The 24,630-nt window shown below is 50.4% G+C and overlaps 1 protein-coding gene across 1 annotated transcript in view; it reads left to right on the top strand.

Moving 5' to 3' along the window:
- Window positions 1–24,630, top strand: part of IL16 (interleukin 16) — a 364,690-nt gene that overhangs the window by 92,216 nt on the left and 247,844 nt on the right. The window contains exon 4 of the mRNA XM_069625140.1: window positions 23,157–23,299. Coding sequence (XP_069481241.1) covers window positions 23,157–23,299 — 143 coding nt within the window. The remainder of the gene's footprint in view (window positions 1–23,156; window positions 23,300–24,630) is intronic.

Genomic DNA, 24,630 nt, shown 5'->3' with positions numbered 1-24,630 from the left:
GGAGCAGTCTCCAGGTGCTCCTACCACCCAATGGTAGTCTCCAGACGCTCCTACCACCCAGTGGTAGTCTGCAGGCGCTCCTACTAACCAGGGGAAGTATCTAGGTGCTCCTACCACACAGGGGCAGTCTCGAGGTCCTCCTACCAACCAAGGGCAGTCTCCAGACCTTCCTACTACCCAGGGACAGTCTCTAGGCACTCCTACCACCCAGATGCAGTCTCTAGGCACTCCTACCACCCAGGGGCAGTCTCCCAGCACTCCTACCACCCAGGGGCAGTCTCCAGGCGCTCCCACCACCCAGGGGCAGTCCCCAGGCGCTCCTACCACCCAGGTGCAGTCTCTCAGGGCTCCTACCATCCAGATGCAGTCTCTCAGCGCTCCTGCCACCCAGGGACAGTCTCCAGGCGCTCCCACCACCCAGGAGGTTCCAACCACCCAGCGGCAGTCTCCAGGCACTCCAACCACCAAGGGGCAGTTCCCAGGCACACCCACCACCCTGGGGCAGTCTCTAGCTGCTCCTACCACCCAGGGGCAGTCTCTTGGTGCTCCTACCACCCAGTGGCAGTCACTAGGCGTTCCTACCACCCAGGGGCAGTCTCTCTCGGCACTCCTACCACCTAGGGACAGTCTCCAGGCGCTCCTACCATCCTGGGGCAGTCTCTAGGCGCTCCTACCACCCATGGGCAGTCTCTAGACATGCCTAACGTGCCTACCACCCAGGGGCAGTCTCCAGGCGCTCCTACCACCCAGGAGCAGTCTCCTGGCGCTCCTAACAACTAGGGGCAGTCTCTAGGCGTCCCTACCACCCATGGGCAGTCTCTAGGCATTCTTACCACCCAGTAGTAGTCTCCAGGCACTCCTACCACCCAGCGGCAGTCTCCAGGTGCTCCAACCACCCAGGGGCAGTTCCCAGGTGCTCCTACCACCATGGGGCAGGGTCTAGGTGCTCCTACCACCCAGAGGCAGCCTCTCAGCACTCCTACCGCCCAAGGGCAGTCTCTAGGCGCTCCTATCACCCAGGGGCAGTCTCTAGGCGTCCCTACAATCCAGGGGCAGTCTCTAGATGCTCCTACCACCCAGGGGCAGTGTCCAGGCTCTCCTACCACCCAGGGGCATCTCTAGGCACTCCTACCAACTAGGAGCAGTCGCCAGGCGCTCCTACCACCCAGGAGCAGTCTCCAGGTTGCTCCTACCACCCAATGGTAGTCTCCAGACGCTCCTACCACCCAGTGGTAGGCTCCAGGCGCTCCTACTACCCAGGGGAAGTATCTAGGTGCTCCTACCACACAGGGGCAGTCTCTAGGTCCTCCTACCAACGAAGGGCATCTCCAGACGTTCCTACCACCCAGGCACAGTCTCTAGGCACTCCTACCACCCAGATGCAGTCTCTAGGCGCTCCTACCACCCAGGGGCAGTCTCCCAGCACTCCTACCACCCAGGTTTAGTCTCCAGGCGCTCCCACCACCCAGGGGCAGTCTCTCAGGGCTCCTACCATCTAGATGCAGTCTCTCAGCGCTCCTGCCACCCAGGGACAGTCTCCAGGAGCTCCTACCACCCAGGGGCAGCCTTCCAGCACTCCTACCACCCTGGGGCAGTCTCTAGGCGCTCCTAACTCCCAGGGGCAGTCTCTAGGCGCTCCTACCACCCAGGGACAGTCTCTAGGCATTGCTATCACCCAGGGGCAGTCTCCAGGCGCTCCTACCACCCAGGGGCAGTCTCTCTGGGCTCCTAACACCCAGGGGCAGCCTCTCAGCGCTCCTACCACCCAGGGACAGTGTCCAGGTGCTCCAACCACCCAGGGGCAGTCTCTCGGCGCTCCTACCACCCAGGGGGAGTGTCCAGGTGCTCCAACCACCCAGGGGCAGTCTCTAGGCGCTCCCACCACCCAGGAGCAGTCTCTAGGTGCTCCTACCACCCAGGTGCAGTCTCCAGGAGCTCCTACCCCCCAGCGACAGTCTCCAGGCGCTCCTACCACCCAGGGACAGTCTCTCAGGGCTCCTACCACCCAGGAGCAGCCTCTCAGCGCTCCTACCACCCAGGGGCAGTGTCCAGGTGCTCCAACCACCCAAGGGCAGTCTCTCAGCGCTCCTGCCACCCAGGGAAATTGTCCAGGTGCTCCAACCACCCAGGGGCAGTCTCTCGGCGCTCCTACCACCCAGGGGCAGTGTCCAGGTGCTCCAACCACCCAGGGGCAGTCTCTAGGTGCTCCCACCACCCAGGAGCAGTCTCTAGGCACTCCTACCACCCAGGGGCAGTCTCCAGGAGCTCCTACCCCCCACCCCCGCGACAGTCTCTAGGCACTCCTACCAACCAGGGGCAAGTCTCTAGGCACCCCTACCGCCCAGGGGCAGTGTCCAGGCGCTCCAACCACCCAGGAGCAGTCTCTAGGCGCCCCTACAACCCAGGGGCAGTCTCTCAGGGCTCCTACCACCCAGGTGCAGTCTCTCGGTGCTCCAAACACCCAGGGGCAGTCTCTCGGTGCTCCTACCACCCAGGGGCAGTCTCCAGGAGCTCCTACCCCCCAGCGACAGTCTCTAGGCACTCCTACCACCCGGGGCAAATCTCTAGGCACTGCTATCAACCAGGGGCAGCTTCCAGGCACCCCTATCCCCCAGGGGCAGTGTCCAGGCGCTCCTACCACCCAGGAGCAGTCTCTAGGCGCCCCTACCACCCAGGGGCAGTCTCCAGGTGCTCCTACCACCCAGGGGAAGCCTCTCAGCACTCCTACCACCCAGGGGCAGTCTCTAGGCGCTCCTACCACCCAGGGACAGTCTCTAGGCGCTCCTACCACCCAGGGGCAGTCTCTAGGCGTCCCACCACCCAGGGGAAGTCTCTAGACGCTCCTACCTACCAGGGGCAGTGTCCAGGCGCTCCTACCACACAGGAGCAGTCTCTAGGCGTCCCTACCATCCAGGGGAAGTCTCTAGACGCTCCTACCACCCAGGGGCAGTCTCTAGGCGCTCCTACCACACATGAGCAGTCTCTAGGCGCTCCTACCAACTAGGAGCAGTCTCCAGGCGCTCCTACCACCCAGGAGCAGTCTCTAGGTGCTCCTACCACCCAATGGTAGTCTCCAGACGCTCCTATCACCCAGTGGTAGTCTCCAGGCGCTCCTACTACCCAGGGGAAGTATCTAGGTGCTCCTACCACACAGGGGCAGTCTCTAGGTGCCCCTACCAACCAAGGGCAGTCTCCAGACGTTCCTACCACCCAGGGACAGTCTCTAGGCACTCCTACCACCCAGATGCTGTCTCTAGGCGCTCCTACCACCCAGGGGCAGTCTCCCAGCACTCCTACCACCCAGGTGCAGTCTCTAGACGCTCCCACCACCCAAGGGGCAGTCCCCAGGCGCTCCTACCACAAAGGAGCAGTCTCTAGGCGCTCCTACCAACTAGGAGCAGTCTCCAGGCGCTCCTACCACCCAGGAGCAGTCTCCGGGTGCTCCTACCACCCGATGGTAGTCCCCAGACGCTCCTATCACCCAGTGGTAGTCTCCAGGCGCTCCTACTACCCAGGGGAAGTATCTAGGTGCTTCTACCACACAGGGGCAGTCTCTGGGTGCCCCTACCAACCAAGGGCAGTCTCCAGACGTTCCTACCACCCAGGGACAGTCTCTAGGCACTCCTACCACCCAGATGCAGTCTCTAGGCGCTCCTACCACCCAGGGGCAGTCTCCCAGCACTCCTACCACCCAGGTGCAGTCTCTAGACGCTCCCACCACCCAAGGGGCAGTCCCCAGGCGCTCCTACCACCGAGGGGCAGTCTCTCAGGGCTCCTACCATCCAGGTGCAGTTTCCCAGCGCTCTTGCCACCCAGGGACAGTCTCCAGGAGCTCCTACCACCCAGGGGCAGCCTTCCAGCACTCCTACCACCCAGGGGTAGTCTCTAGGCGCTCCTACCACCCAGGGACAGTCTCTAGGCGCTCCTACCTCCCAGGGACAGTCTCTAGGCGCTCCTACCACCCAGGGGCAGTCTCTCAGGGCTCCTACCACCCAGGTGCAGTCTCTCGGCGCTCCTACCACCCAGGGGCAGTCTCTCAGCGCTCCTACCACCCAGGGGCAGTCTCCAGGAGCTCCTACCCCCCAGCAACAGTCTCCAGGAGCTCCTACCCCCCAGGGGCTAGTCTCTAGGCACTGCTATCAACCAGGGGCAAGTCTCCAGGCACCCCTACCACCCTGGGGCAGTGTCCAGGCGCTCCTACCACCCAGGAGCAGTCTCTAGGCGCCCCTACCACCCAGGAGCAGTCTCTAGGCGCTCCTACCACCCAGGGGCAGTGTCCAGGCGCCCCTACCACTCAGGAGCAGTCTCTAGGCGCTCCTACCACCCAAGAGCAGCCTCTAGGTGCTCCTACCACCCAGTGGCAGTGTCCAGGCGCTCCTACCACCCGGGGCAGTCTCTCGGCGCTCCTACCACCCAGGGGCAGTGTCCAGGTGCTCCTACCACCCAGGGGCAGTGTCCAGGTGCTCCTACCACCCAGGGCAGTGTCCAGGTGCTCCTACCACCCAGGGGCAGTCTCTCAGGGCTCCTACCACCCAGGGGCAGTCTCCAGGCGCTCCTACTACCCAGGGGCAGTCTCCAGGCGCTCCTCCCACCCAGGGGCAGTCTCTCAGGGCTCCTACCCCAGAGGGGCAGTCTCCAGGCGCGCCCTTTGCTATGTCTCCCCAGATCCCCTTCGTGCATCTGGCCCTGCTTTATTTCTGATAATGTGCTCTTTGTTGCCTTGAATACATGAAGATGATGTGTTTATGACAGTAAACAGGAATAAAGGGAACATGAGAATATATACTTCACTTCTAGAAATCACTCTTCACAGCCACTGCGCTCTGCCTCTTTAGCGCTGCTTCTGCTACAGCGCCCACCTGTCCTTTTCAACTTTTGGCCGCTAAATTATGGCGTGCCTAACCTCATGATGTACGTTAATCACTTCATTGCTTCAATTTGAATCACATTTAAAAGACCATTTTTAGTTTGTTCTATTGGCGCTTGCGCCACCAGTAGGCAAAACTATTGCATTGGGGTTCAGACAGGGGGGAATGGCATATGAGATGGGGCCCACAGCTTGTTGGTGCTGTTTGGGTATTTGGCCACCCATGTCCATGCTAATCCCTATGGCTTTTCCCACCCAGTTCCGGCCCTCCCCGCTCAAACCACCTCCTCATGGGAACACTCTGAGCTCGCTTTATCAAGCCTTTCCATCACACTTTGCATGTGAAGGAAGCCTGGCAGAGTTTTCTCAAAGCAGTCTTCTGAGAGTTGATGACTTAATGGGAGCCCTAAACCCTCTTCGGGTGCAATATAAATTCCAAAAACCAGGCCTGCCTTTGCCACTGGATGTATAGTACTGCTGCACGTGCCCTTCACTGGAGTCCTCTTACAAATAAGCATTGGCAAAGCCTACAGTTGTGGCTTGTGTATAAGTATTGGCCCTTTGTCATTAACTGCTATTAGATGCCCAGGTACTCACCCACTGTTGCACCTGCTGCCATCAATGGCCAGTTAATACCATTACAGCAGTGTGTGCTGAGTGTCTTTCCCATGCCTGCACAAAAGCTCAAACTGTTGGCATTGTCAATGCTTGTTTGTCTTTGGCTTGTCCTACACGTGACTAACTTGATCTTGTCTTTAAATAAGTCTTGGTTGTGTATTATATCTAAATGTTTTTCACAGATTTGAGAAGTTATTTTGATTGTGAAGCACTTTAGGTAAAAGTGCTACACAAACATATTGAAAATAAATAAATACATTTTTTATGGAAATGAGTGCTTTGATTTCTTCGCTAAGGGCTGTTTATTGGTTTTCTACCTTCATCTACCAATAAAGCAGCTGTCCTGCTTCTTACATGGCCTAATCATTGAAGAAGCCGCCGGGGACCCCCTGAGTAGTTTCTTTGCACCCACACATTGCTGTGACCTCGTGTGCATGTCCTCTCTGCATTTCCCCTTTCAGGGTCTCCTCTGTTCAATCTGTTGCTTTAACTCTGAAGTTCATTCTAATCTAAACGTTCAGCCATGTGCTTCTTACCTTTCACAGTCCTCTTTCACAGTTAGCCATTCTTTGCAAGTTTAACCATTTTATTCCAGCAACCCCTGGCCCAAATAGGCCCTGTCAGTGTGCAGTGTGGGATCCATAACCATAAGTGTACCCTACCCCCTTGGTTCAATCTGATTTAAAGTAAATTCTGGGGGAGCAAACAAACGACAATTTCTTTTCGAGAGTGCTATAGATTGTCCCAATTCACGAATGCTGGCATTTGTCCTCGTTTTAGTGAGATTGAGCTGGTTTGAGGGAGAAAACAACAATCCTGTATTTGACCTATAATCATTGAAGGATTCAAAATCATAAGTAAAGTACTCATTCAGAGAAGTAATTTAGTTCAACACATTTGTACATTTTCTAAAAATGTTTATATTGATCGCTTCAAGGTATAGTACATGGATACACGTAACAGAGATCATTCAATTTCAAGATTCATTGTGCAAGAGAAATAAGAGAAACAGAATGAAATTGTTTCGAAACATTAGAACAACTTGACAAACAAAAGTTAAAATTACAACAAGTGTGCCTCTAAATATAATCCAACGAAAAATACACAACAAATCTAGGGTGAGACTCAAACGGTAGCTGCCCCTGGGAGTACGGGAAATTCTTCTCTAGTTGGATTCCCTTGATTGCCTGTATGGATAAGTTTGACTAAACTGATCCTTTGTCCATAGGGTTGGCTAAATTTATTTTCTTTGGGCTTCATTTTTGCCCAACCTGTGGGTCTTTGTGCGGTAAAATAATTCTTTGCCAACGTGGTGCTGGGTGGGAATGTCCCAGCTGTTCACGTTTCGGCGGTCTTGCAGCTCACGCATGCATCCGCCTTTGTCAGGGCGTATTATTTCGGGACCCTGTGTAGGTGTGGAAAAAACAAAAAATAAGGTTGAGGTAATCCCTCATATTACCTGTCAGAATAATACTGACATTTGAACAAATATTTCTCTGCTCTAATGACAGTAGTTTTACCTGCCTTTGAGCTAATCCCAAGGTCTGGGTTGTAGAGTGGACTGGAGAGGCGAGACACCCCTTGTCTTCCTGTGGAGTTACTGCTATGCCTAATGTAGGCACTAGTGGTCTGGCGTGAGATGTCCGTAATCCCTTCCTTGGTTCTGGTTCAGAGTGGTGTGGATCTGTAGGGGACCAAGGGGGTAGCAAGAAAGAAGAAGAAAGAGAAGAAAAAGAACAATGAAAGAGGAATGCTGGTAAACGTCGAGTATAACACTGATTTCTGCGTGTAGGTAACTGGAATCCATTGTGCACATAAACGACATACCTGTTCCCAAGACAACGATTGTGCCCTTGTTCGGGGGTTGATCCGATATGCTGGCCGCTAAGGTCTGACAAGTGGCTCTGGCGCTGTGTATGCGTCTTGTGTGGGGGTTCTTGATTTTCCGGGGATTGATACTCGCATCTGCATAGGCCTGAGAGAAAGGTATGTATGTATATGAATATATATAAAAAAGTTTGTCAGCCGGTGGTTATCTGGCAAATAATATAGTAGCTGGCGGCAGTGCTTGAATGCGGGAGTGTGGGTCTCCTTGGCGCATACTACTACGGAGCGTATTCAGCTAATTACATGTTGTGACCGGGCATAGTGAAACGGCGAGGTGACCAGGAGGACACGTACATCTGCCCCGTGAGCGTGTGCATCGCTTATTGCAGCAGAAAGACAACGCAGAACTCAGTGTGGAAGTGTTAGTCCCATGAGAGTGCTTCGTTACATGTTGCCTCTGTGTGTTCGTGCGCATAGAGACTGCCGCGGGCATATAACTTACTTGTTAGTCCGTGGCAGTAACTTGTTCGTGAGGGGAACAAAGCCTTTCCGTGTCTCTGTCTAAGGCCGGCAGCTATGGTGTTGCTGAGCGGCTTGCGTTGTCATGTAAATGAAAGCCGCGTACGCGTACGTGGCGTTCGTTGCCATGAGAACTAGGAACGCGTGTCTGATTGGGGCACGTGTTCCCGAAGGTCCTGGTGGTGAATGGACTACAGTACTCATTGGGAGTTGTAGTACAGGGCGGTAAACACTTGTTGCTGGGCGCTGCGGGTGTGTGCAACTCACAGGTGGGCATAGTGAGAGCCTATGGCACTGTGATTGCTGCCTGGGAGCTGAGTGGTAGCTTTGGTTATTGTGGTTGCCAAAGCTTCGTGGTTGACTCGCATCCTGCTTATCCGGGGTAGCAGGTTACCTGAGGGAAGCAATAACGGTAGATGCAAGTGTACCGGTGAGCGTGACACGTTAGCTCTATTGACTAGCTGTAAAGAGACTTAATGTGGAACCTACGGTTACGGGGAGAAAGGGAGGGGCTGGTATATGTGTCCTCTCATATTGTAGGTGGGCAAGTAACTTGTGCCTTTGTGTGCAAGAATTTGTGTGTGGGAGCTAAATTTCCCTGTGTACTCTGTGGCTATTAGCTAAGTGACCGGATGGAAGATTTCATTGAGTCCCTGGTGGTATGTATTTAAACGGTGTATCCACCGCGATTCCTTATGTAGTAGGCTATGTGTAAGATCCGATCCTCCTTTTACTTTTTCTAGAACCCACCACTTAATATCATTGGGCGTATGTCTAGCCTCTAAGAAGTGTGGGACCAGTGGTGCTGTCAGTGTTTTGCACCTGATCTTAGATCTGTGCTCAGAGATTCTCAAATGGACAGATCTCATTGTCTGTCCGACATTTAAGACCACATGGACATTCAATACAGTAAATCACTTGGGCACTTTTGCAGTTTGTAAAGTCCTTTAGAATCCAGTTCCTTTGTCCAATCTTGAAAGATCTCATTTTCATGGTAAAACGACAAGCCACACAGTTACCACATGGATAATGTCCCTGTATGGGTCGTAGTGTTCTCTGTCCTGTGCGGGATGGTTCAGCCTGAAATAGTGAGTGTGTAAGGTGTTCTTTCAGGTTTTTAGCCCTCTTATAGGCAAATCTGGGAGGTTCTTCCTCCGGGAGGTTTAGTTTGGCAATGTGCCAGTGTTTCTGCACTATTCTTTTGATTGCTGCAATGTGTTTGCCATGTGTCACGGCACATGTGAGCCGGTCCTCTCCTTTGTTGAGTTCTTCCTCTCTTATTTGAATGAGCTGTTCTCTATTCATGTTCAAGGCTCTCTTCATGCTGTCCTGCTTCCTACATGGCCTAATCATTGAAGAAGCCACCGGGGACCCCCTGAGTAGGTTCTTTGCACCCACACATTGCTGTGACCTTGTGTGCATGTCCTCTCTGCATTTCCCCTTCCAGGGTATCCTCTGTTCATTCTGTTGCTTTAACTCTGAAGTTCATTCTAATCTAAACGTTCAGCCATGTGCTTCTTACCTTTCACAGTCCTCTTTCACAGTTAGCCATTCTTTGCAAGATTATCCATTTTATTCCAGCAACCCCTGGCCCAAATAGGCCCTGTCAGTGTGCAGTGTGGGGGCTATATATCGCTAGAGAAATAAACAACACGACACAGGAGTTGGTTTTAATACCATCTTTATTAACTGTTTATGTGCTGGACATTGGACTTACCTGGATGTACCAAGTTCCTCCCCATTGGAGACGTATGGAACCTCGGGAGCGAGAGACAATGGACAGGTCTCCCCTGCTAGGGAGCAGGGACATGGACTGGACTTTCCCGAAGAGGACCATTAAATAAAAACAGCTAGAAGAAGGGGCACAAGAGGAAAGACAGAGGAATTAAAGTACTGCAGAGAAAGGGCGGAAGGATAGCAGAAAGAAAGGGAAAAGAAGATAGGTATTTTCTGGTGGGGTCCCAGCCTCAGGCGGCCCCGCAAGGGCTGCTGAAAGCGCCTAGCATGGCTACGCTGCATGTGCGTGTGCGGCCTGGGTGAAATGTAATGGTGTGCCCCAGTCCCTGAGCAAGAGTATAGCCTCGGAGGCAGTGGCCTGCATGGTGAACAACCTGGGTGGACCTGAAGATAGAAAAGTCTGGGGCCGCGTGTGCCGTGCGGCCTGGGTGAAGTAAATGCCCCAGACCAGGACTGCGTGGCAAGGTGACCTGAACCGGGGTGTGGCCTGAGGGATGCAGGCTGCCCGGGGGCCTGTCCTGCAGCCTGGATTAGAAAGCAGTCCCAGGGCGCGTTGCGCATGACCGCCCAGGCGAAAAAACTGTGGCTGTGTGGGGAAAGCCTGTCCGCCCTGTGGCCAGTCGGGGTGGGCGGTGAAGATGAAGAAAACCCTGATGGCACCGGCGGGAAGAGACCGCCAACACCAGCGGTGGGCCTCTTCATCATCCGCTCTCTCCGGGGCTAGACGGGGAGAGCAGTGTGAACTGGACCTTAACTGGAGCCCGGTAGTGATGTCCTACGGAGCTGACACTCAGTGCCATATGCCTCGGCTTGCACTGACTCCAGCCAGGTTCCCACCAGTCAAAGGGAAGGAGTCATCCCCTTCGGAGTTCCTCTGTCGCACAGAAAATGTGATCAGGACAGCAGTGGTCGCTTCATGGTGCTGCAAAGGGTATGCAGGCATCTTGTGTCATTTTCTTCTTTGGTTACTTTAGCTTCCTCTGGTTGACTTGCTTTTCACTCCAGAAGCCTCACCTTTTATACAGTTTCAGCACACACTCCTCTGCAATCTCTCTCAGTATTTTACAGAAAGGGGCGTTTGGTTGTCCAATCAGGACAGCCAGACCCCTAGTCGAAGCTGGTCCCATTCAGGCTCTCTGGCAGACAAAGGATAGGGGGGTGGAAGACTTCTCCCACACTTCCTGCCTGCCCAGACACTCTGGAGCCTAGGTGGGAACACCCAAGGGTTCCAGCCACAGGCAGAACACACACACACTGACCTTCCCCTCCCAGAATGGTAGAAGAAGGGCTCACAAAGAACAACCACGCTAGTAATGGCAAAAAAAGAAGTGAGGCCCCAAGCTGGTACTTGGGCGCCCCCATTGTGCACTACCAAGGCTATGGACAAAGCCTGCAGCATAGAACATACACAATAGTTGGTAGAACATGTCCACTGCCACCAGCCATAACTAGGTGATTGTCTATGTGACTAAAAAGTCACCGGAGCTGAGAGAAGACATAATGTGGTGTGGGTCAATCCCTCAGACTATGATGTTTTAGGAGAGATTTCCTTAAGAACTGTAGTTACTCCAGGATATAGAAAGTATTCTCATAGGAGGACCCTGAGGGTCCCCAGCAGATAAGGAGCTGTGGGCTGCAAAAGTAACATACATATGTCACAAGAGATATGGAGGGAAGCAGACCCCATAGTAGTGGCAGAATACAAAGAATGGAGTTCCAAAAGACAGAGCCCCCAAGAATGCATGAGTGGAAAAAGGCTTCCCTCGTTCAGGATTTCAGAAAAAGGTCAAGAAATGCAGCAACCAGTGCTGGGGTCTCACTAGGAGAGGGGATGGCGCATAAAAATGATAAATCTCCCTAACAGCCACCATTTCAAATTCATATCTTCCTTTCTTTCATCCCTGTCTCAAGAGAGAATAATGCAAGGGGCCATTGTGAGCTGGAAGTGTTTTGCCTTTTGTGGATGAAAAATGCAACTATTCGGTAAAAACAGGTGGAATACAATTCATTGTATTTTTCTCAGGTCTGAGGATTTTGTGGCGGATGCAACATCAGCAGAAACGAGTCAGGGGGGTCTACCTTTAGTGCGTTCATTTGCATCTGACCGGGATTGGCTACATTACCTCCAATCAGCTCTGCAACTCCTTTATCAACTTCCATCCACCCCTTTCCAGCTCTTCCGACAGTGGTACGACTAAGCGGGCGCACCAACTCATTGTGACCCTCTCAAAGAGTGCCGCGCCAAAATATTTGACTCACTCCATCTGCCCTTTTCCTGCCCTCTTGCCCAATGCCCAGTCATCCTCCTCCACGAGGGCAGAGGGGTGCCAGTGCATGCTGGCAGCTATGGCATCCATCTTCCTACACGGATGGTCATCTAGCAATACCAGCTGGGTATGCCAGCACATCCTTTGCCTCCATGTCTGCCCATTTGGTGCCACACACAGATGGCTACCATCACCACCAACGCGCTGCAGGGCTGGCTGTGGCTATTCTCATGGCACAGGTGAGGCTCTGCCTGTGGGTGGTGCCACTGGAACAGTATGCAGAGAGGACAGCGGTGCATAGGGAGCGCGCAAGGGCTGGCTCCTGGGGTGCCCATGGCCCTGGCAGCAAAGAGATGTGTCTTCTCGCGGGGACACTCCCTCATGGCTGTCCTAAAGTCTGCAGGGTGTCGTGAAAGCGAGGGTTCCTGGAAGCTGGCAGGCACACACTTACATTTAATGCGCTTGTGCATTGCTGAGGTCCCCAGTGCTTTCTCTGGTGTGCACCACTTCACATGTGTGCTGCATATGTTGTACTACACAGTCCTGAGAGCAATGAGCAGAATGAACTGTTCAGGCCAAGGGTTGGGGTGTAACCTGTCCTGCCTGAAGCTTGATGTGGGACGCCTGCACCTTCCTTGTACCCCCATGCAAGCGAGCGCCCCAGTGCAGCGATCTCAGTGTCGCTCTCCTCCTGAGACATCCGCTGGGGGACCACCTTGGCTTCTCCACCGTGTTGCACTTCCTCTCCTCATACTCCACCTCCACACCCTGTCATTGGCCGTCGCCAGGGAGCGCGACAACTCTGCTGCCTCCTCCCCCTCGGTTACCACCAACTCCTCTCCATCTCAAAGTTGCTAAAGGAATCTTCTAGCAACACCTCTAGGGTATCTGCAAGTATGATGCCCTTCCCCACACAAGCCAACTATTGCCTCCAAGGCCCCCCCATACATACAGCTCTGGAATAAGGGCTGACTGTAGCGGCCGAGCCTCCTATACCTCCTCACCTGCCTCCTGTACCTCCTCATGGCATTGGCAAACTCTCCACCATCAGCCCTTTTCTCTTCCTGCGCCATCTCTCAGTGACTCTCCCACCTCGGGAAAAATCAGTCCTGTCTGTGGGAATCTGGCACCTAAAGCGTCCCCCCAAGACCTCCACTGGCCAAGCCAAATCCTCCCCCCACAAGAGGTTACCCTCCTCTGCATCGTCCAACTCTCGCTCCTCCAAATGCGTGTCCTTATCCATCCGCACTGTTAAGTTATAAGGACTTAAGCAAGACAATAGCCAGAAAGAGAATCGGCGAGAGCAAACACACAGATTCACAGAATCCTCCGCTTGACTCACATGAGAAGGTTTTTTTTCCAGAAATAAGTGAGAATTAGAAAGGGATACGTTTTTTAATTTCCTATTTTGTGTTGTTAGTGTAAGGCATGGTTGCAGAAACAAATGGTAAACGTCATACGAGGCACTCGGAACACCATAGTGTAAAAGTATTATTCTTTTTTTTTTAAGACTTTGGGGTGCCTCAAAGAGGGAAAGAAACAAGCAGGTGGACAGGGACATCTTTTTTATGTGGTAAAATAATGATAAAAACGTAAAATGACAAAGGGCTTAACACACGCATTAAAAAGACAAGAGGGGATCGGGCATTAGAAAGCAGTCACTTCTGATGCGCCGGCAAAACAGATCTCCCAATTCCCCCAAAGTCCACCAAAACTCCAGGAAAACACATGCTGTGGGCTTGCCCTGTACACGCAGCCGGAGAGCGTGGGAGGGATCTGGTCCCTTTACAGGGCTTGTGTACCTCCCAGAGCTCCCCGAATCTCACTGCGAAAATGGGTGACTCTGATTGGCCAGCAAATAAGAAATCTGCTCTGTGATGGCTCAGACACCGTGATTGGCTGCTGGCAAGTCCTGCGAGATCCTGCAGGAATAACGAAGACTTGCACGATGTGATATGATATGATAGGTTATTCATAACGTGCTTAATACCCAGAGGTTTCTAAGCGCGGACCCGCGTCGTCTTGCTCCCAAGGCGAGTACGTTGCCCCTGAGCTATCCTCCTGAGACACATCCCGCTCTGTCCTTCCCTTTTAATTTAATCACTATTATTCTTCTCCAGTTTCGGTATTTATTTTATTTATTTATTGTGCATATGTAAGACGCATGTACAAGTAAATTGTGTTTCAAAGCGCCCGCAGGGCAACAGGGAGGGAACATGGGAATGAAAGGCAAATATAACAATGAAAGAGAGAGGTCCTACTAGGCCCTGTGAGCATTCAGGGCGTGCAAGGCAGAGAGAAGAGAAGGGAAGGGGGAGAGGGGGAAGTGCTAGGTGTGCCAGGAGGGAAGTGCAAGGGAGTGCGCACCTGTAAGTGCCAAGTGGAGGAAGTGCTAGGGAGGGGTCAACTGCCAATAACAAGTGCACGGCTGCGGTGGCATAGGCCAATGGTGCCAAGGCAAGAGCTGGAAGCGGGAAGAGGCTGAAGGCGATTGGGTGTGGGAGGTCAGGCCCCAGGAGGACACATAAGGGCCCTGGTCACCAATCTCAGCAACTGTGGGGTTTAGCAGAGGAGGGAGGGAGGGAAGGAGGAGGTGAGAAGGAAAGTCTTGAGGAGCTTCTGGAATCTCAGGAGAACCGGCTCAACACGAAGAGGAAGGGGAGGCTGTTTCATAGGAGTGAGCCTGGCGAGGAGAGACATCGGCTCCCAGCTCGATGTTTAGCCGAAGCACTGGACACACAGAGTTGATGCCCGAGTGGGGAGAGTACTTAGTGAGAGCATGTTGTAGATTGCAAGGTCCCTCGCCTCAGACAGCCTTATGGATGATGCAGAGGGATTTGAATGTTATCCTTGCAGCAACCAAGAGCCAGTTTTTAGGGCTGGAGAGATGTGCTCCCTGGGCTTGAGGCCAAGGATAATTCTTGCAGCCCTATTCTTGATTAGTGGAGGTGCCGTAGAGAAGAAGAGGGTAGTTTAAGGAAAAGGCTATTGCAGTGGTCTAGCCTAGAGGGAACCAGAGCTCTAGGGCCTCATTACGAATGTGGCGGAAAGGTAACAACGGCACCGGTAGTGCTACCGGGGCCGTTGTTACCATACCGCCACATTACGAGTGCTGCTCGCGGGTGGCGCTCTGCACGCCTGGTCAGACTAGGCGTGCAGAGCGGCACCCGCGAGCTGAACTCGTGGTTGCACTGGCACTGTTATAAACGGTGCCAGTGCAACCATGCTCCCCACCCCCAGTCTGCCCTATCGGGCAGAATAGGGATCGGGAGCCTGGCCATACCGGCACCCGCGAATGGGCAATTACCGCCACATTCAACTTGTAATGGGCTGGTAATGGTCCATTCGTGGGTGCCGGTAGCGAGTTTGGCGGTAGTCGTGCCCTTATTAAGGGCACGGCTCCCGCCAAGCTCATAATGAGGCCCATTGAGCTTCTGGGGTAAAGTGAGGAAAGTAATGATTCCTTTGAGAAGGTGGAGTTGAAAGTGGGTCTTCTTGAAGAAGGAGAGGAGCCCATGGGAGAAGGCCAGAGTGAGGGGAAGAAAAAGGGAGCAGAACACCCAATAGGAAGGATATCAGTCTTGCTGGCATTGAGGCAGAGATCATTGGCAGTGCACCAGGTCTGGATGGCAGATAGGCAGCCAAGGATGATGGAAGAAGTAAGGAGAGGGTCAGAGGGAAATTTGATCAAGAGTTGTGTGTCATCTGCGTAAAAACTGGAAGTTAGAGGAGAAAGTGGAAATGAGGTGTGCCAGTGGAGCTAGATAAGTGGTAAAAAGCCAGGGAGAGAGGTTGGAGCCCTGGGTAACACCGCAGGTGGTAATAGAGGTGGGGGGGAGAAAGAGCCCAGAATAACCTGGGATGGGCAGTCACTGAGGAAGGAGGTTAGTCAGTCCAGTGCCCACTCCGAGATACCTAGGGTATCATGGAGCCGTTTTATGAGGATGGAGTGGTTCACTCTGTCAAATGCAGAGGAGAGATCAAGTAGAATGAGAACAGCTGGGAAGCAGGAGTCAAGAGTTGTGAGCAGTTCCTCGCGGGTCTTCAGAAGAGCAGTTTCCCTGCCTCTGGATGCTCGGAATCCAGACTGATGGTTGTGGAGGCCACCAACAAGTCCAGTGTACTGGGTAAGCTGGGGGAAAGCCAGCTTCTCAAGGAATTTCCTGAGGAAGGGGGTGATAGATATGGGGTGGTAGTTGGCTGGACAAATGGGGTCTGCTGAAGGTTTTTTCAGGAGGGGGCACACAAGGGAGTGCTGGAGGGAGGAGGGGAAAGGTCCAGAAGCAAAAGAGTGGTTGCAGAGATCGGCAAGTGCAGGGGCAAGAAAATCAATGTTGTCTTTTATGGTTCAGGAGGAACAGGGGGAAACCTGTTTGGAGGAGACCTTCAAGGAGCGGACAACTCTGGTGACCTCATCGGGCGTGATAGGAGAGAAGGAGGAGAGAGAGGCAGAGGGAGCAGGGGAGGCAATAGGAGACAGGGGTGTGTGGGAAGTGAAGGGGGAGAGGGATGCAAGGGTGCTCAGGGTGGCCTGAGTTTTTGCAGTGAAGTGTGTGGCCAATGCGTTGCAGAGGGGCTGGGAGGGAAGAGGTGAGAGAAGACTGCAGAAGGGTCGGCTAGTTCCCTGTAGATTTTAAAGAGTTTAGCCGTGTTGTTGGATTCACCAGCGACGCAGGCCTGGATGTGGGCCCTTTTCTTGGAGCGCATGGAGAGTCAATATTGCCTTTGGAGCAGGCGACAGGCCAGTTTGTCAGAGGGTGAGCCTGAGGACTGCCACTTCCGTTCCGCAGCGCTGCACTTGCGCTTCAGGGCTGCAAGTTCGGAGTCATACTAGGTGTTGCGCTTAGAGGCAGATTTCAAGCGGATCCTCGTGACTGGGGCAAGAATGTCCAGAGTGTTACCAATGGCCAGATGGAGGCTGCTGAGAGCGGAGTCAGAGAGAGAGTCTGCGGTGGGGCAAATGTGTAGATGTGGTCATTTCTACATGCTCGCAGTTCATCAAACATGTAACTTTTCAAATAGTCCTAAGTTTTTTATTAAGATCGCTTTTTATCTCAATACAAAATGTACTCGGGTTACGCTTTTGAAAACAGTACCCTGTTGTTTTTCCTACATTTCTTTATTCTATATATATTTTTACAAGTCGGGACATTACCGTGGCTCAGTGGCAGTGGGGGATGTGCAACACAAGCATGAAAAACACAACTTAAACTAAAATGCAATATAAAGTTAAGCCAGAATAAAAATATATCGTGGAAACCTGAGTACGCAACTAAAAATATAAGAGACACATAAACTAAATTTAGAAATGTGTTTTTAAAGAGTTTCTGAATGTAATTACAGAGGGAAGTCATTGAATGCAAGGAGGTAAGACATATCAGGCCCGGTAAGCGGCATCACGGCAAGGATATGCAGACAAACAAGAATGGTTGAACCTAGGAATGAGCCAGTCACCCCAAGCTATGGCACAACTGATCTTTTCTGGGGTGACAGTACACATACAGTGTGACCTTTCAGAAGCCTAAGAAGAATCCTAAACTGTGTCAGCTGCACCTTTAACAGCAACAAGTGCTTATTTTGGCCCTGGAAAATGTTCTACTGATTTCCAGCTAGTGAGGGTCATATAATCTCCGGCTACTCTATCCAATAATGCAGATGTTCCTCACATCGACAGTCATTTGTGTTCATGTCATGCAATGTGGTCAGTTACCGGGAGTGTCATCTCCCTTGTACTAAAATGGTGCAATTAACACCATTGAATTTAATGTCTTCTGGCCAATCAGGAAACAATGTTCAAACAAAGGGGACACAGAAACATTGCTCCTCCCCCCCGGAATCTTCTCATCACAAATAGCAAGCGCCTAAGAAGAGCAACTCAGTGATTCTATTGCTAATCATGACAAGTATCTCAGGATTAACATTCTAATTAAATGTGCCCATTACATACGGTGTTGTTCGCTTAGCATTTCACTAAAATCACATGAACAGGTTATCAACGATTACTTTTTAAGTGACAGGGGTTCCTAAGTGCATAACTACACATTTTCTTGTCAGCATCTCCAGTGCACAAGCAGAGCCAATTGAGAAGACTCTTCTTAGAAAGGATCGGTGAGCCTAAACAATTAGTTCCAGGGACATCTACTTTTAATGCTGTTCCAGGTTGAAGATTTACACTACATCAACTGGATCATGCTTATAGCAGCCATACAATACTCAGCTCTATGACGGGTTAGTCAATAACATCCACAGGCCTCGCACGCCTTCTATCTGTCAACACATCTGTGTTTCGGCCACCAATTCAGTCACAGTCACAACAATTATGTCCCAATCATTCAAAAATTGGCCTTCATCAAGACATGTATGAATTCTTGGAAATTGATCTGTTAGACACAAATACAAATAATGCTTTTCCAGAAATATAAACGCGGATCCCTAATGGATTTACCTTGAAACGTTCATTGAGGCATCACTCGGGAGGAGAAACGCTCTGCCGTGTCGTGTAAGCCTAAGAGAATGACAACAAACTCTCACCGCCACCACCAAAAGTATTGTTTCTGTCAGTCGGGGCAACGTCTCCCTTCCCTTCTCCCAAACACTAGAGCGTCATCTAATAGATTGGCTTGTTTAAAAAGAATGTTTACAAAGATCCTCCATCTTGGAATGTCCACATACAACTAGAAATGGGTCTGGTCCCGGTGTAATGGACACAAGTTGTGTACAAATCACAATCAAAAGCCCTGCAAAAATCTAACCTATGAACTGTTGTATTGAACATGAGACAACCCCCCTCAATACAGACAGTTAACCCCTGGTGCACCGTGTTGAGTTGTCTGATCCATCTTTGCTCGACCTTCGGAATGGGGGGCATCAATGATACCCCCTCTTATGTTTCTTCTCACTTGTATAACCTACCAGAGAAGGTCATTGACCCCATGATTGTTCTTGATGACGTGTTCAACGAGGGGTTTGTCCTGAACTTTGTCTTGATACATGATTTGTGCTCACAGACCCTCTGATGTATTTCTTTCTTTGGTTTTCATACATAAAGTAGATTGCAGGGGAATTTAAAGCCGTAAAATAACATTTGAACTTTTGAAGTTTGTATATTGTCCAAATTCCTACATCATCCCATTTAATTCAACTACCTAAAGGTTCTTGGTAATAGAACAGAGAGTGCAGTTGCCACATTTAAAATGAACAGTGATTAACAGAAGACCTAACAAGGTACGTACTGTCGGTGTGGTTTGATGGTTTTACTCTGGCTACAAAAAGATAACATACCCTAAATCAACTCTCTTGCAAAAAAAGAATTTTAAGATTTGTTATTGGCAACTTTGTAAGCAACATTGATTTGGTCTGACCACTTAGTTAGGGCACATTAATGTACACAACTGAATGCAATCTTCTCCTGTTTATCAAGAAACACAAGATATTTTCTCTAAAACTAGCATTTGGTCTGAACACAAAAATATGACACATTCAAAGACCCCGAGTGCACAGTCTTGCCTCAAAAGAATTATATGGTTTGTTTTTTGCCGCTTAGCAAGCAATACGTATTTGGCCACTGTGAGAAACCTGAAGGTGTCACCCTAGCTAGACCCCAGGGATCTTCCATCCAGGTGGCCACGACACGGCCATCGCTATTGGATCCAGTTCCTGGGGGTGGACCAGTGAGGCAGGATCACCTTATGGGAGGTCCTTGGGGATTGGGAGAGGGACTCCGACGGGCAAGATGCAGTACCACCATTCGCCTTTCAACACCTTTTCCACAGCCTACCACATAGGATATTCCAAAATACTGCCCCCCTTTTCCACACAAACACTTTCGCACAAGACAAAAGACAACGGACTAACACCAGGGCCGTTTACTTGCCGTGTCCCAACCCAAGGGTCAGGCAGAATCAGTCAATTGACCTGAATCACACACACCTGGCGACCCTTTCTCTTCCCCACAGGGATAAAAGGTGGAGCACAAGAGCACAGGACGGGCAAGGCAGACCATACGATGTGAGAGCTAACTCAGCACAGCACTTCAAGAGGAGGCGAAAAACAGGGAATACTGAGAAGTTGACAAGGAGAGAACCGACCTTGCCCTTTACGGTCCAGGCCGGTGAAACCTCTTCATATGGAAACATAAAACTGTTGACAAAGACCAGCATGTGTTGCAGCAGATGTCTACGGTACGCAAGACCCTCCGCAGATAACCAAGTCGGGGAGAGACGCTTGTCTCAGTGGTACCAACCTTGACTCCAAAGCCAAGCAGTTCATCACAACCAGTGAATCGAGGGAGAGTCGATAAGAAACCAAACTGTGTTGAACAAAAAGTAGCCAAAGGCTAATTGGAACTTTTTAAAGATACGTTTGAGAAACGAGGGGGAAAACTAGCAACGGCGGAGGCCGGCACCATGTGGGTGCTCCCGCAGGAAACTCTGGCTGATTACCCGATAATAGAAAGACTACCTTAACCTTACGAAGAAGGAGAATAGAGGGTCAAGGTGGTAATACAGGGGTCATGCAAAATCCTCTGTACCGTTGAAAGTCTTTGACCGGCAGATGATTGGGAAAGCTAAGGGAAATTAATCCCGCTTGGTGAAATTAGCGTATGAAAAGTGTGTTGTAAATGTTGGCGAGAGTGAACCCAGAAGAGGGCAGCCGACAATCAGGAACAAAGCCTAAGCTGCTGTTTAAAAAGACATTGAGACTTGTGAAACAAGAAGTATTGCAAGACAAGGAGATGGAAGCGCCCCCTTGTCATTTAGGATCTGAGCCCGGCAGGGGAGGATCCAGGGGTAAGAAGTCATCACCCAAATTTTCATTGAGAAAGAAACTGTCCTGTTAATTTGTGGACTACGTTTGAGGGTTCAGTGCCCAGAAGAGGGGGACCCAGGTGTGAAGCCATCACCCAACATGAACTGTGGAATAGAACATTCTTTTTGTTTATTTGTTGGATACATCAGGCCTCGAGGGAAAGAGACTTTTTAATGCCAAGGGACTTTACCCTCAAGGAACCTGCTAGCTGGAACGGAACTGTTGGCTCGTACTAAGAATGCTCGAGTGTGTGCTGTGCTCCAAAGTCCCACCTTGTCCTGTGCTAAAAACATGGCGAAGGGAGACCTCAAGGCAATCACATCCTGACTTATTATTTGAACACTGTTCCCTTTATTTTACTATCCTATCCCACACTCATTCTGTGATTAGTTGTAAGGATTTGGCAATAGGTTTTTCTTAGTGTAGGCCCCTTCTATTTTCACACGACGCCACAAGGGCTGTCTTATTTTTTATTTGATGGTCAACGCCTGCTCCCATCTTAGATTCAGGTTTAGTTCAGGCATTTTTCCACCCTACATTAATTGTTCAATAAACACAATTGAACTGTGATCACTTGTGTCTGTCTTTACTGTTGCCACCGTGAGTTCCTTACACCACTTAAAGATGAAACACTGATTGATAGCTAATGAATATATTTAAATCTCATGTCTGCCTCCAAGAAAATATGTGGTGTTCTTATCATCAAACTGACAAGAAAAGTCGTGGTGATATCATGCCAGAATTCACTGCCATGCAGTCGAGTCATTAGTGGGCACACACAAATGGCCTATCATGTTTAAATTCCCTACCACTCGCTTAGCTAAATTCTATTGTAATTTTCTTCCCATCCCTCAAGCAAAGCATACTTTAATGTTCTGCTTATCCCTCAACTCAATGAATCCTACTACTATCACTCATTTACCTAAAGAATATTCCCCCAACTTGTCTAGCCACCCCTTCCTCTGCAGAGCAAGACTGATCCAAAATTGATGCATACATACCATAGTCATACTGTTGTACCCCCAAACGCCCGAAACACAATAACCACCGCTTGAACCACTGATGATGTTAACACCGACTCAATTCCACATAAATGTTCAATATTGAGGCATTTTAGTTTATATCCGAAGAGTTTAATGAGGGCTTACGTTTGGCATACAGAATAGAACATTAAAGACACATTCTTTGCATATCTTGCTTTAGAAATGTTCATCGCGGATGTCCTACCAGCCTGACTGGGGTTTACAATTTGTTGGGTCAGCACCCAAGCTCTACTCTGAACGCCGTAAATTCTTGAGCAGGTTTTTTGCCACCCTTTCAAAGATGTGCATTGATAAGCCTCGCAATTATGCAAGAACGCTATACCAACATGAATTCTGAAATCATTGAGCATTACGCTTCCATGACTGGAAAAGGCATCATTTGCTTTGCCGCAGTCAGGAGCCGTCCCTAAAATAGTACCTAAAATAGGAGTGTACAGTCGGGTTTGTAGGTCTTCATTTTATATTGTTCTCATTTTCCGGCTAAACCATCAATCGTCCCTGGAGCAGAATTTCCATCTCAGCCCAATACTGCCCTTTGTTTGACCTAATAGACTGCTTTTCAATGCAGCTCTTTTAATCTGATTTGTAAAGCACCAATATTGCAGAACAACTGCCTCATGGTCCTCAAGAAGGAAATGACCTCTTGTTGAGGACACATTGAGGAGTAAAAGGAACACAGGGAATTTTAGTGTAACCAATCACAGCACAGCAATGTGCGTTCCTGGGCATGCACCACTCCTAATATTTCACACACAGTTGATAGGCTTGCTCAATAATCATTTACAATGTCACCACATCCAATCACTGCTAGCAGCCCCGCCCGCCAGCCCTCTCAAATGACCACATCCAATCACTGCTAGCAGCCCCGCCCGCCAATCACTGCTAGCAGCCCCGCCCGCCAGCCCTCTCAAATGACCACATCCAATCACTGCTAGCAGCCCCGCCCGCCAATCACTGCTAGCAGCCCCGCCCGCCAGCCCTCTCAAATGGATATCAAATCCAACAGTGGGATATCCCCCTAGCACTGATGCGGCGATGAGGGCTTGGTGTTGAGGCGAAGAACGGGTGCAGGGTCTTTCCACAAAGCTATACATTTGTGCATCAGATCTTAATTTACTTGCTCAAAGTTATTCTGTTTCCTCCAGGAAACATTTCCATGGCCTAGAAATAAAGTTGCTATATCAAATCTTATATTAAAAAAGCTCTAATGCATTGTGGACAGTAGGTTGCTTCCATTTCCTCTTGTAAATGACACTGGTAATGGCTTGTTGCGCTTTGCAAATCCTACGTCGTCCAAGTGTTCCGCTACAGTATGTACGCTCACGCAATGCGTATTATTTGGGATTCAGCATGTCTATGATGATGAAGCTGTGCTCGTGAAGATAATTAACTAATACACGACCTATGAAGCTCACTAATTACCAATGTTTGAGAGAGTGCCACCTTTTTTAAACTGCTTCCTCTTTGCAGGTGTCAATCCATACTGGATTGGGGAAATTGATTCCTCCCTGGTAAAGAGGGCAGCAGCGGGCAGGGACAGGCGGCAACACTGCCTTTACAGCACCAGGAAGTCACTGTCTCAGCAGCTGGACTACACTACGTGCGGTGTGCAGGTAACAGTAACAGGCACCTGAGTTGGTTGCCATTTTCTTTCATATAGTTGGCTTGGTACTGAATGTGATTTTACCCCCCATCCAGTGCACCGAGAATGACAGTCATTGTCCACCAATCTTGCTAAAATCACTCTGCCATAAAGCTTTCTTGGGCTTGATATTGTTATATTGGTGACTCTGAGAATGATGATTATTCATTACGAATAAAGCGCAGTGAAGTTTAGAGGCAGGGACTGGACAGGCTTGCAGGATTTACTGCAAGTTCTAAACAAAGGTGTAATTATCTGCACTCACCCAATCAAGTGCTGTTAATCTGTGTCTCCTTCACCTTCTCTCCGATGAGCATCTGATAATCTGTGTCTCCTTCACCCTCTCTCCAATCAGCAGTTGATAATCAGTGTCTCCTTCACGCTCTCTCTGATCAGCATCTGATAATCTGTGTCTCCTTCACCCTCTCTCCGATCAACATCTGATAATCGGTGTCTCCTTCACCCTGTCTCTTATCAGCATCTGATAATCTGTGTCTCCTTCACCCTCTCTCCGATCAGCATCTGATAATCTGTGTCTCCTTCACCCGCTCTCTGATCAGCATCTGATAATATGGGTCTCCTTCACCCTCTCTCCGATCAGCATCTGATAATCTGGGTCTCCTTCACCCTCTCTCCAATCAGCAGTTGATAATCAGTGTCTCCTTCACGCTCTCTCTGATCAGCATCTGATAATCTGTGTCTCCTTCACCCTCTCTCCGATCAACATCTGATAATCGGTGTCTCCTTCACCCTGTCTGTTATCAGCATCTGATAATCTGTGTCTCCTTCACCCTCTCTCCGATCAGCATCTGATAATCTGTGTCTCCTTCACCCGCTCTCTGATCAGCATCTGATAATATGGGTCTCCTTCACCCTCTCTCCGATCAGCATCTGATAATCTGGGTCTCCTTCACCCTCTCTCTGATCAGCATCTGATAATCTGGGTCTCCTTCACCCTCTCTCTGATCAGCATCTGATAATCTGTGTTTCCTTCACCCTCTCTCTGATCAGCATCTGATAATCTGTGTCTCCTTCACCCTCTCTCTGATCAGCATCTGATAATCTGTGTCTCCTTCACCCCCTCTCCGATCAGCATCTGATAATCTGGGTCTCCTTCACCCTCTCTCTGATCAGCATCTGATAATCTGTGTCTCCTTCACCCTCTCTCCGATCAGCATCTGATAATCTGGGTCTCCATCACCCTCTCTCTGATCAGCATCTGATAATCTGCGTCTCCTTCACCCTCTCTCTGATCAACTGCTGTTAATCTGGGTCTCCTTCACCCTCTCTCTGATCAGCATC

The sequence above is a fragment of the Ambystoma mexicanum genome, chromosome 11 (genome assembly GCF_040938575.1).
Source record: "Ambystoma mexicanum isolate Mex_15411 chromosome 11, UKY_AmexF1_1, whole genome shotgun sequence".
Lineage (NCBI taxonomy): Eukaryota > Metazoa > Chordata > Amphibia > Caudata > Ambystomatidae > Ambystoma > Ambystoma mexicanum.
This window is presented reverse-complemented; position numbering and strand designations above follow the sequence as displayed.